The 14,013-nt window shown below is 43.3% G+C and overlaps 1 protein-coding gene across 4 annotated transcripts in view; it reads left to right on the top strand.

Annotated features, from left to right (window-relative positions):
• The window catches only part of KIAA1549L (KIAA1549 like), a 245,880-nt gene that overhangs the window by 137,697 nt on the left and 94,170 nt on the right, over positions 1-14,013 (top strand). For all 4 annotated transcript variants that reach the window (XM_073604466.1, XM_073604464.1, XM_073604465.1 and 1 more), the window contains 3 exons: positions 751-922; positions 2,892-3,055; positions 13,155-13,330. In XM_073604466.1, coding sequence (XP_073460567.1) covers positions 751-922; positions 2,892-3,055; positions 13,155-13,330 — 512 coding nt within the window. The remainder of the gene's footprint in view (positions 1-750; positions 923-2,891; positions 3,056-13,154; positions 13,331-14,013) is intronic.

Here is a 14,013-nt window from a genome sequence, read left to right as displayed (position 1 = left end):
TAGTTGATGGAGATTTAAGCCTTCCATTCTTTACCAAAATGTTTTCATTGCTGTTGTCCATGTTAAAGAGATTTGTCACTGTTTCCTGTCTCAGGACAATACAGTTGATGAAACATGAAATAGCCATTAATTAATGAGCGAAGACGGCAGTAAAACCTGACCAGTTTTAATAACTTTAAAAGCATTACACTTTAAAGCTGAATTCCAGGTATAGCTATTTTTGCATAGTTACATTAGCCCAGCTTGGACCAATGTAAGTATGGATGTGCCATATCTGTGGGATCCCTGTGGAAGCTGGAAATCACTGTAGTAGGCACCAACTACAGTCATTGGTGCTGGCTTTTTGGGTCCCACACTGGTGGCGACTCTGCTGCTTACTGAACACCGGAGGTTACTTGCTTGGCACATGCACCATTCTGAGGACACTGCATTGTTTCAGTGAATGCAAGGCATGCCCTCTTTGGACAAGGTACAGATAGTGACATCACTTCCCTGCCGCTCCACCTTGTCCAATCAGCTGGAACAATGTAACTATGTCAAAATAGTCATGCCTGGATTCAGCATATTAAGCTGTTGAGCTATACACAGACATTTTAGAGATTACAAAACAATGGCTAAAGACACTAGTTAGTGCTTTATAGCAGCTCTGTATTGTACTGTAGAAGAACTGTGACTGCCTTGATTAATTTGATTTTATGGGTACAAAGCCATAAAGATATAACTATAATTTGACACTGCCTTGATTTATAGATGGTGAGCATGAAGAGATTGGAGGGTGCTAATAATCTGGCTGAGTTGACTTACTATGCTTTGAAAGATGGACAACCAATACCAGGCACCGTGGCTGCCAAGCAGCTGAGTACAATCGACCCTCAGACCATGGCGCTGACCCTTGGTTATATTGTGAAGGTGCAAGCCAACCGTAAGTTATTTTCCATTGGCTTATCTGACTTGAATGAAAACACATTCTAACAATATATACAATTGAAAAAGTACAAATTAAGCCCCGGTTCACACAGGGGCAGCACGACTTGCAGGTCGCCTCACCGAGGCAACCTGCACACGACTGCCAGGGCGACTTGCAAAACGACTTCTGTATAGAAGTCTATGCAAGTCGCCCCAAGTCGCCCCCAAAGTAGTACAGGAACCTTTTTCTAAGTCGGAGTGACTTGCGTCGCTCCTATTAGAACGGTTCCATTGTACAGAACGGGAGGCGACTTGTCAGGCGGCTAGGTCGCCTGACAAGTCGCCCCTGTGTGAACCAGCACTTAGGAGCCTGCTGAGCTGTAAATTGATGCTACTGCCAGTAGCTGTAATAGTTAGCCTTTGGCTCCTTACAGACCTTATTTTGGGTATTTACATGGTCTTACCATTGCCAGGGTTTGTATAAACCCATTTTAGGCCCCTTTCGCACGGGTTGGATCCGGTTTTTCCCAGCAGGGGATCTATCCGTTGATCCCCTGTTGAACTGAGCTTATGCAGAGCAGACATGGACACAGCCTGCTCTGATCTGTGGGCAGCCAGATGTAAACGGACCAGCTGTCTGTTTGCACCCGACTGCCCTCCGATCTGGCCAGACGGAGGGGAACAGATCCCTTCTGTTACTTTTGCCTGATCAGTTTGGACCAGGAGGTAGCTGGGTGTAAACAGACACAAGTCCGTTTACACCTGGCGCTCCATAAGGCCTGGTTCACACCTATGCCAATTGGATGCGGCTTACACCACATCCAATTCGCATGACAATTTAAAATACGTTCATTTGAATGAAGCTGGTTCACATATGTGCCTTGCATTCGCACTCCGCATTGCCCAAAAAAGCTATGTTTTAGGAACGTTCGTTTGATTTTCTAATGATTGTGGGGTCAAATTAACGTTAGTTTTCAAACCTAGCGACAACAAAATTTGAGGTAACAGGATGGAAGTTTTTTCTCGGACGAGAATGTCGTTTTAATTTGGGAAATTCCATTCAAACCAACTGCCCCCCTGTCAGAACACAATAGAAAAGCAGGGGAGATCGCTGTACTAACATCGTATTGTTAGTATAGTGGCTCTGACCTGAGCTGTCAGGTTTTTTTTTTGTTGTTCAGCCAGCTGGGTTGAACAGAAAAAAAAAAACTAGCTGTGTGAACTAGGCTTTAAAGCATAATGCAAATAAAGGAGACCTACAAAAGAAGACATTGGGGTTGATTTAATAAAACTGAAATGTACAAAATCTGGTGCAATTCTGCAGCTTCCAGTGAAACAGTGGAAGTTAGAAGCTGATTGGCTACCATGCAGAGCTGCACCAGATTTTGCACTCTCCAGTTGTAGTAAATCAACCCCAATGCATACTTGCCTCTCTGATGACCTGTGTGTCCTACTTCCCCTCGGGTTCAGTGCTGCAGTGAGTGCCATGGGTTCAGAATTTAACATTTCTGGGAGTGTCAGATGTCTCTGTCACCCCCTGCTACACGTAGTGGTTCCTTCTTCTAACTCTGCAGTGTCCTGTAGATATATTGGGGCTTCAAGAAGAAACATGACAGAGGTTGCAGTGCTGGAATAGAGGGAATAGAGGGAAAAGTAGGATTTACAGGGACAAGAGACGAGACTATATAGACTCTTCTTTTTGCAGGACATTCTTATCCGTATCATTTTTCTTCTGACGGAGTCGTTTAAGGTTATTTCAAAAAATATGTTCAGTCACAGTTCTTTTAATGTATGGTGGAACGTAGCATTGATAAAAGCAAACTGGAGTATGACATTTTAGTTTTTTTGATGTTCCTGTACGTTTTGAACTAAAAAATAATTACATTTTTAGAGAATGGATAGCAAGCCTATCTTTCATTTGAAATATAACTATTGATGTCAAAGTATAAAGCTGCAATCTGTTTGTTCTTCCATTCCCTTAAAAGCCGTGGTCCAAAACCCACCGAACAATCTATGGATAATTGCAGCTGTGCTGGCCCCCATAGCGGTTGTGACAGTCATCATCATCATCATCACTGCCGTCCTTTGCCGGAAGAACAAGAGTGACTTCAAGTCTGATAATCTCAGCAACATGCCTCCTAGGACCAAGGTAATCCAGTGCCAAGTTTTCAAGGCCATACATGTTAAATCATAATGCATTTATTTATGCTTGAAGATGACATCTGTGTCACGTTTCATTTCTATAATAAGGTGTTGTTATGAGGTTCATTATGCTGTAGGAACATGTCTGTCATTATCATTCTGTAGCTTCTTTCTGTCTGCGTGTAAGCAACATCTCAGAGAAATGAAAAATATTAATAGTCCCAATACAGATAGAAACTGATGCATGACTTTAAAAAGAGCAAGTGTCCAACTTAATAACCATCTTCCCCTATTCATATAGGGAACTAAACTGGTTTCTCACCAGATTCTTATTTAATAAACTATTGCATAATCATTCCAGTCTTATTTTTAATCTGCAGCTTAGTTTCCCAGCTGTAGTCTTCATATCAGCTGTGCTCAGTCTTTCTTACCTGGAGCTGCAAAAGTCAGCTTCACTATTCTATGACTACAAGGTCTGACTATGCATTTTCTTGGTAATGAGGAATTAGGATCACTATACAATGAACAACAACACCTAGTTTACTAAATGTGTCTGCTTTTGGATAATTGTACATGTTAGCCTATGAAGTATGTGTGTGTGTGTATGTATATATATATATATATATATATATATATATATATATATATATATAGTGAGGAATGCTGTATACATGTTACCTAGGGTTCTCTATAGAGGAAACAAACGTTGATTGTAGGCTTTGTAGGGCTTTGGATGGGATGAAGCCTCCATCGTCCACGTTCCACTATTCTGAGACGCCAGGGTTTGACTCTGCATTTTCCTGGAAAGAAGTTGAGGGGTGCTCTACATACAGAGTGCAGGGTTGAGGGGTGCATTACATACAGAGTGCAGGGTTGAGAGGTGTGCTACATACAGAATGCAGGGTTGACAGGCGCGCCATGAACAGACTGCGCGGTTGAGCGGTGTGCTACGTACTAAGTCCAGGTTTGAGAGGTGCACTACTTACTGAGTGCGGGGTTGAGAGGTGCGCTACGTACAGGGTGCAGAGTTGATAGGTGCACTATGTATAGAGTGCACGGTTGAGAGGTGCGCTACTTACTGAGTGCAGGGTCGAGAGGTGCGCTAAAGACAGGGTGCAGGGTTGATAGGTGCACTACATAGAGAGTGCAGGATTCAGAGGTGTGCTACGAATAGAGTGAAGGGTTCAGAGGTGTGCTACGTACAGGGTGCAGGGTTGAGAGGTGCGCTACATACAGAGTGCAGGGTTGAGAGGTGCACAACGTACAGAGTGCAGGGTTGAGAGGTGTACTACGTAAACAGTGCAGGGTTCAGAGGTGTGCTACGTACAGACTACAGGGTTGAGAGGTACGCTACGTACCGATTGCAGGATTGAGAGGTGCACTACATACTGAGTGCAGGGTTGAGAGGTGCACTAGGTACCGAGTGCAGGGTTGAGGGGTGTTCTACGTACCGAGTGCAGGGCTGAGGGATGTGCTGTGTACTCCCAAGTTCTCCCCCAGTACAGTGCTCACCCCCCTTCCCCCATTCCAGTACAGAGCTCTCTTCCCCACACATTCTCTGAAAGAGTGGGGCTTCTGCAAAAGAGCAGCAACAGCAGGATCCTCTTCTCCTCATGTTCTTCCTCCTTGCTAGGCACCTTTATGTGGCTGCGCAGTGTGCACCTGGCCAGCGGCTTGCATTCTCTTCCCACCTGAGCTGAACAGACCCGAACTGCCCCCCCACCCGAGCCAAGTGGACCCACCCCCGGCAGACACCGAGACGGCCGGCCCGCCTCCCTGTCCCCCTCTCTGTCCAAACTGGGCCAAGCTGGCCCGCCTCCCATGATACTTAGGGGCTGTCCAGAAGCAAGCTGCTGTTTTCTAGAGGGGAATTTTCCCAAGAGCCTATGAACACCTTTGTGGGATCATATGGTCTGGTAGGCAGCCTGTTTTACCGTTAGGAACACAGTGGTGACACAGAAGCACTTTATAGTTGTTTTCAGCACAAGAGCACTATCTCTTGCACTTGGATAAACTGTGTTTGGATGTTTATTTTATTTTATTTATTATGAAGTATTAATTATTTATTATGGATGTTTGCACTTTATAGGAATGTGTATTATATGAAATTTTGTACTGTATCATATGAATTTCAGCACATTATTTGCACTTTAAAAACTTGTTTTTTATATAGCAGTAGCTATTTGATACTGCAGGTTATCAATGAGTATTAGGTGATTTTTACATTCAAATTTTGCTTTTTGAGACAGCTCACTATTAATATTTTTATAGAGTTTGTGTGGTCCAGAATTCAGGTACTATTTAGTGCAGCAGCCTTGCTTTAATTGAGGCCAAGCGTGAGTCTCAGGAATTTCTAAACTAATAAAGAGCTGCCTGCTTGAAGTTTTTGACAAGTTTTGTTTAGTTCCACTTTAACTGAGTGCCCCTCCCATTGAGATTTTTATGTCATAAGAAAGCCTTTGCTGAGTCAAAACTCCAACCCTTGGATATTTAAATGATATAGATGTTATAGTCTGTGGGGAGTCCATCTGTTATGTGATGTTGTTTTGGTTACTTGGCTCCACACAGTTAATGTACTGGCCTCCTGCATCAGCCATTAACAGTGTTTATTATATTGATTTCAAGATAATATTTCGACATCCTGTAATTCATATTCATAATGTTTAAATAGATCTTTGATTTGGCATAGTCAATTGCTTCCTTCTCTTGAAATTAATTTTCTACCGTGCCGTGTTTACAGATCTGCAAAGATTTATTAATGGACTGAGTGCTGACAGATATGCTGTTAAAGCTGGCCCATTGCCTGTTACCACTGCTTTATTCCCTGCTGCAGCCTTCTAAGAGCTTGAAGTCTCCAGATTTAAAGGGTCTGTCCACACAAAACTGAAATGCTGAAGGGGTAAACTAACTGGCAGTTTCCTATATGTCTCAGAGACTCCCAATTCCTGGGTCTTCAGACCTGGCATGGCCATTATGAGGGGATCTTATGTTCCTTGATAGAGTTTGTCTTTAATCTTATACTATGAGGATCTGGAACTCCCAAAAGTGGGTGTGAAGGCTTGTTGCCTGTTACCACTGCTTTATTCCCTGCTGCAGCCTTCTAAGACCTTGAAAGCACCAGATTTAAAGGGTCTATCTACACAAAACTGAAATGCTGAAGGGGTAAACTAACTGGCAGTTTCCTAAATGTCTCAGGGACTCCCAATTCCTGGGTCTTCAGACCTGGCATGGCCATTATCAGGGAATCTCATGTTCCTTGACAGAGTTTGTTTTTAATCTTATACCATGAGGACCTGGAACTCACCAAAGTGGGTGGGAATGCCTGTTACTACTGCATATTCCCTGCTGAAGCCTTCTAAGAGCTTGAAGACACCAGATTTAAAGGGTCTGTCCACAAAAAACTGAAAAGCTGAAGGGGTAAACTAACTGTCAGTTTCCTATATGTCTCAGGGACTCCCAATTCCTAGGTCTTCAGACCTGGCATGGCCATTATGAGGGGATCTCATGTTGCTTGATAGAGTTTGTCTTTCATCTTATACTATGAGGACCTGGAACTCACCAAAGTGGGTGGGAAGGAACTGCCAATACTCCCAAGTGGCCAAGAACACAGTCAAGAATTATGGAAGGGAGATCTTATTGTTGGAGCATTGAAGAGGTATAAAAACTGTTTCACTTATCCCACTATGGTCCATCTATCCTATAGACTGTGTTAGCAGTTCTCAAGACTGCAGGTCTCATGGCCTACTTGTTGGCGGGGCTTAACACACCCATAGGGGATTCGATGGACGCACTCGCTAATGCCCAGGACTACAGGCTTGGGGCTGTGGTCATATGATATCAGCATTAAGGCAGCACACCCGAAGTGAGCCATAACACCTTGCACAGTTAACTTTGTACACTAAGCACTTCACTGTTGAGCACTCGTCCCACATAACACCTTCTCCTTTCTTCATGAATGTAACATTTCTGAGGGGACACCACGGAGCCTGTGTCCCGCTCCACCAGTGCAGCCATCTTTGCCACCTCACTCACAATGACAACACAAGTGTCCTGCTTGGCACGCTTAGCACACAGCACAGACCTCTGTTATAAATTATCTTCAGCACTTTACTAGGATACACTATTCTCTCTCTTCTTGTAACTTCCAGGCTAGCTACATAGTTTCTCTGTGCTGTGATCTGGGGCTAGAGCCCATAGCAGCGGTCACCAACCGGGGTGGGGGGGCACACCGGTGGTAAGCAATTTTACTGTGTGCAAAGGAAAGCTGGTGTTTCAATCATCATGGCACCATGGTTGATATGGTGTCAGGGTGATCGAAGCGCATTGTTTCTATTGTTACATTGTAATATATAATGAAGTGGTCAAACTCACCATAATGCAGAATCAGTGGGAGCTCTGGGCGTGTCACTTGCCACGTCACCTGCCACCATTTGCAGATTGTCACTTGCCACCATTTGCAGATTGTCACTTGCCACATCACTTGCCACCATTTGCAGATTGTTACTTGCCACCATTTGCAGATTGTGAATTGCCACATCACTTGCCACCATTTGCAGATTGTCACTTGCCACATCACTTGCCACCATTTGCAGATGGTCACGTGCCATGTCACTTGCCACCATTTGCAGATCGTCACTTGCCACATCACTCGCCACCATTTGCGGATTGTCACTTGCCACAATTTGCAGATTGTCACTTGCCACCATTTGCAGATTGTCACTTGCCACGTCACCTGCCACCATTTGAAAAATGTCACTAGCCATATCACCTGCCACCATTTGCAGATTGTCACTTGCCACATCACTTGCCACCATTTGCAGATTGTCACTTGTCACATCACTTGCCACCATTTGCAGATTGACACTTGCCACATCACTTGCCACCATTTGCAGATTGTCACTTGCCACCATTTGCAGATTGTCACTTGCCACATCACTTGCCACCATTTGCAGATTGTCACTTGCCACGTCACCTGCCACCATTTGCAGATTGTTACTTGCCACATCACTTGCCACCATTTACAGATTGTCACTTACCACGTCACTTGCCACATCACTTGCCACCATTAGCAGAATGTCACTTGTCACATCACTTGCCACCATTAGCAGATTGTCATTTTCCACCATTAGCAGATTGTCACTTGCCATGCCAGCCAGTGCCACCAAATGTGCATTGTCGCTGCATTGGTGGCAGGCTGGCAACACTGGCCCATTTAGTGAGTGCAGGAGAGCGGAGATGCGGGGCGGGCAGTGAGAGATGATGTAATCTCTCTGCTCCCCGCCACCTCCGACATTTAAAGGGCCCGCACTGTGAGGGCAGAAGAGCACTGATGTGTGGCGGGCAGTGAGAGATGATGTCATCTCTCTGCTCCCCGCCTTACATCGCTCCTACGTTGAAGTGGCCCGGCTGTTAGGGCGGAAGAGTGGTGACGGGCTGGCGGAGAGAGATGATGTCATCTCTGTTCGTCCACCCGCTCGTCTCTCCTCCATCTCCAATGCCAACCACAGCAGCCGTGACCCGCCTGCTCTTCTCTCCCCCACTACCAATGCCGCCCGCCGCAGCCGTGATCCACCCACTCTTCTCTCCTCCACCTCCAATGCCACAGCCGTGACCCGCTCAGACTCAGAGCTATGGGCTCCACATTCGGGGCTCCAGCCTCGATAGCCACACCCTGGCAATGCCTATGCCCACAGTGAAGCATGGTCGTGCTGGAACAGGGGCCTTAGTCAAGGTGGAGAGACTTATGAACAGTTCCAAATACCAGTCAATATTGGCATAAAACCTTCAGGCTTCTGCTAGAAAGCTGAACATGAAGGGGAACTCCATCTTTCAGCATTAGAGTGACTCAAACCATACATCCAAATCAACAAAGGCATAGCTTCACCAGAAGAAGATTCAAGTTTTGGAATGGCCCAGCCAGAGCTCAGACCTGAATCTGATTGAAAATCTGTGGGGTGACCTGAAGAGGGCTGTGCACAGGAGATGCCCTCGCAATCTGACAGATTTGGGATGTTTTTGCAAAAAAGTCAAGATGTGCCATGCTGATAGACTCATACCCAAAAAGACTGAGTGCTGTAATAAAATCAAAAGGTACTTTAACAAAGTATTAGTGTAAGGATATGCACACTTAAGCAACCATATTATTTTATTTTTTTATTTTTACTTCCCTCCACCTAAAGGATTTCAGTTTGTTGTTCAACTGAGTTGTACTGTTTATAGGTCACATTAAAGGTGGAAAAACTTCTGAAATGATTAATCTTTGTCTCATGTTTTTACATCACAGAACCACCTGACATTTTAACAGCCTGGTATGTAGACTTTATATATCCACTGTACCTTCTTCATACTCAGGTATGTCAGATCCTCTCCATCCCGCCCCAGTCCAGCTCTGCTCTGGCCACAATCCTCTTCTGGTCAAATGTGGCGGGCTGGGTAAGGGGAGGGTTACAGAGGAAAGCTGATTGGTTAAAGAGGTGGTATGAGGCGGAGCAATTTATCAGCAGTCACTCCCTCCCACTCAGATGAGCAGCGCTATTGGTTTGTTACACTGGTGTGTGCCTTCCCCTCCACCATCTGAAAGCCAGTGTGAGAGAGAGGGGGAGAGCCACGCAGGGCACTGCTCTGCAATTGCTATCACCCACCCGCTGCACCCCTTGCTTGGTTATTTATAGTTTTGTATACGTTCAATTTTCACAATTTTGCAAAAAGTTGCAATTTAAAATTATTTGTTATTTATTATCTCAATACAGGTTAAACTTTTATATTTAGTAGCAATTCAGCAGGAATTTTGCTAAATTTGTGTTTGTATTTGCTAATAATGTTTTTAGTGTATTTTTAGCAAAAATATTGCTTTGGTAAACACTTGCACAAATATCGTGGGGCCTTAAAATCAGTAGACGTCATTTTAAATTTACAAATATTTGTTATTTATTAACTCAATACATGTTATTTACCAGGAATTCCGCAGCAATTTTGTAAAATTAAGTTTTTTTGAAAATATATTGTTTTATTAAACATTTGCGCAAATATCGCAGGGCCTTAAAACCAGTAGCACCTTCTTTTTATTCTACAGGTTACGTGCTTTCAGAAAATATATGGTTGGGGGTCTTTAACAAACTCTGAAAGCTGTGAAAAATGAAAACCTATAGATTTTTAGAGAAATTTGGATATTTACATTTTTGCGTATGTTCGATTTTTACCATTTTTACCATTTCGCAAAAAGGCGCAATTTAAAATTTACAAATATTTGTTATTTATTATTTCATTACAGGTTAGCTTTTATATTTAAAAGGAATCTTGTAAAATGCCCTGTGTTTCTATCTGCTAATAATTATTTTAGTGTATTTTTACTGCATATATCATTGTGCCCTTAAAAATCAGTAGCACCTTTTTTTGTATTCTACTGGTCCTATGGTTTTAGAAAATATATGGTTTGGGGGGGGGGTCTTTTACATAAAATTGCAAAAATGGTCCGGCCAGCTAAGTTTCAAAGTGGAGCGCACGTCCTGGCAGCGAAACGGTTAATCTTCATATAATAAATGTTTTGTTTTTATATTGTTTGGTTATTATTCTTTCCTAAAAGTGAGTGGCACCTTGAAAGTCCCAATTTTCTGTTTCTTGGCTGCTAAACTATACATTGTCTCGGTATGTGGTGCACAGTTTATCCACCCACACTATTTTAGTACTACAGTGGGGGAAATAATTATTTTATCCCCTGCAGATTTTGTAAGTTTGCCCACTTACAAAGAAATAAAGAGTCTATAATTTTTATCATAGGTGTATTTTAACCACTTCCCGGCCGCCATATAGCAGAATAACGGCTGGAAAGTGGTTGTGTTTTCCTGACTGGGGGTTATATGACGTCCAGCAGGATAAGTCTCTAGCGTGCGCCGTGGGGACGCGCAGCGTGGCAATCGGTGGTGTGGTGTGTCAGACTGACACACCATATCTCTTATCCTGGTAAAGAGCCTGTGAGGTAGGCTCTTTATAATGTGATGAGCTGTGTACAATCACAGCTCATCACATGGTAACCAGGAAGTGTCGTTTATCTGCTTTTCCTCTACTTGCGCTGACAAGGACGATCGGCTGCTCTCCTGACAGGGAGGGTCTGCGCTGATAATCAGCGCATTGATTATCAGTGCAGACCCACCTAGGGAGCCCACCAGGCATGCCCACTAGACCCCACTAGGGATGCCCACTAGTGACCACCAGGATGCCGACTAGAGCCCACCAGGGATGCCAATCAGTTCCCATTACAAATGCCAATCTGTGCCGATCAGTGATGCCTGTCAGTGCCTCCTAATTAGTGCTGCCTATCAGTATGATAAAAAAATTATAAAAAATTTTGTTTGGGTACAGTGTTGCATGACCGTGCAATTACCATTCAAAATGCGACAGCGCTAAAATCTGAAAATTGTCCAGGGCAGGATAGGGGTGAAAGTGCCCTGTATTGAAGTGGTTAAATGATAAAGACAGAATATCAACCAAAAATCCAGAAAAAAACACACAATACAAATGTTATAAATTGAGTTGCAGTTCAGTAAGTAAAATAAGTATTTGATCCCTATTCCCCAAGCAAAACATGACTTAGTACTTGGTGGAGAAACCCTTATTGGCAAGCATAGAGGTAAGACGTTTCTTATAGTTGGTGACCAGGTTTGCACATATCTCAGGAGGGATTTTGGTCTACTCTTATATACAGATCTTCTCTAAATCCTTAAGGTTTCTTGGATGTTTCTAGGCAACCCGAAGTTCTAGGCCACCCTCCCTAAATGTTCTGTAGGATTGAGATCTGGAGACTAGCTAGGCCATTCCATGACCTTAATGTGCTTCTTCTTGAGCCACTCCTTTATTGCCTTGGTGGTATGTTTTGGGTCATTGTCATGCTGAAAGAACCATTCATGACCCATCTTCAGTGTTCTGACTGAAGGAAGAAGGTTATCATCCAAGATTTTGCGATACATGGCCCCATCCATTGGCCCCTCGATGCGGCAAAGTCGGTCTGTACCTTTAGCAGAGAAACAGCCCCAAAGCAAAATGTTTCCACCTCCATGCTTCACTGTAGGGATGGTGTTCTTAGGGTCATAGTCGGCATTTTCTTCCTCCAAACACGGCGAGTCCCCCTCTTAAGAAGACACATGTACAGACATGCCAATGAACATCTAAATGATTCAGAAGGATTGGGAGAAAGTGCTGTGGTCAGACCAAAATTGAGCTCTTTGGCATTAACCCGACTCACCATGTTTGGAGGAAGAAAAATGCTGACTGTGACCCTAAAAAAAACATTCCTACAGTCAAGCATGGAGGTGGAAACATGATGCTTTGGGGCTTTTTCTCTGCTAAAGGTACAGGCTGACTTTGCCGCAATGAGGGGCCAATGGACAGGGCCATGTATTTTAAAATCTTGAATGAGAATGTGAATCTTCTCTCAGCCAGAACACTGAAGATGGGTCGTGGATGGGTCTTCCAGCATAACAATGACCCAAAACATACCGCCAAGGCAACAAAGGAGTGGCTCAGGAAGAAGCACATTAAGGTTATGGAGTGGCCTAGTCAGTCTACAGACCTTAATCCTATAGAAAATGTATGGAGGGAGCTAAAACTTCAAGTTACGAAGAGACAGCCAAGAAACCTTAAGGATTTAGAGAAGATCTGTAAAGAAAAGTGGACAAAAATCCCTCCTGCGATGTGTGCAAACCTGGTCACCAACTACAAGAAACATCTTACTTCTTTCTGTGCTTGCCAACAAGGGTTGCTCCACCAAGCACCAAGTATTGTTTTGCTTGGGGATCAAATACTTATTTTACTCACTGAACTGCAACTTAATTTATAGCATGTTTTATGTGTTTTTTTTGGATTTTTGGTTGATATTCTGTCTCTATCACTTAAAATACACCTATGATAAAAATGATAGACCCTTTATTTCTTTGTAAGTGGGCAAACTTACAAAACCTGCACAGGATCAAATAATTATTTTCCCCACTGTAAATCTGACCTGGTTGAAAGGAGAACCTTACAGACTTAGTCCACTATAGGAACATGAATATTTTGGTTGGGATGGCATGCTCATTATAAATTAATTATATATTATGTACCTTCTCATACAGCCCGTCCAAGGTTTCGATTATGCCAAGCAGCACCTGGGCCAGCAAGGAGGTGATGAAGATGCCCTTCCTGTAACCCATGAGACCGTGGTGCCATCTTTGAACTTGTCGCAAGAAAGGGACAGCACTAAGGATGGGAGTACAGAAAAAATGCTCAAATCTTCGGATACAAGAAAAAGGTGAGGCTTACAGCACCAATTCCAGGCTTCAAACCTAAAATAAGAATATTCACATCATTATCATACATATGTAACTAGCCAAAATAGGTTGGGTTAGAGTAGGGAAGGGTTAGAACCCCTGTCCTTTTATTGCATTCTGTGTCCTGTTGATGAGATTTTCCTTTTGGCTGCCTGGCTGTCATGCTAATTCTCTGGCTTTACAATTTACTGAATCCCTGGCCCAGAATTATGCAGACAGTAATTCATTGACCACTGAAGATGGAAAGAGATGGAAAATCATATAACAGCCTGGCAAGTAGTATATTTAGCATAGGTGATTAGAAGTGTGCAGGTATTTGTTTCATAACATGTTCCCTTTAAATCTGTCACAAGAAAACCACAGAGGCTGCCATTGCTGATTTCTGTATGTCACTTACAGTGCTAGCTGGCTAGATAATGATGGCTGATTCACATGCTTGTTTTGGGTCAGCGTCAGTGAGTAAGAAGAGTCAGCATGAGAGCCAGGCACATAGCATGTTTAGGGCGAGTCAGCAATGACATCTCATTAAAGGTTAACAGGATATTTATATTTTGCATTTATATGTCCAATACTAGTGGAGTGTGATTTCCACAAAAAAAAAAAAAAATCTATCTATCTATCTATCTATCTATCTATCTATCTATCTATCTATCTATCTATCTAT

The sequence above is a fragment of the Aquarana catesbeiana genome, linkage group LG11 (genome assembly GCF_042186555.1).
Source record: "Aquarana catesbeiana isolate 2022-GZ linkage group LG11, ASM4218655v1, whole genome shotgun sequence".
In the NCBI taxonomy this organism is placed as follows: domain Eukaryota; kingdom Metazoa; phylum Chordata; class Amphibia; order Anura; family Ranidae; genus Aquarana; species Aquarana catesbeiana.
This window is presented reverse-complemented; position numbering and strand designations above follow the sequence as displayed.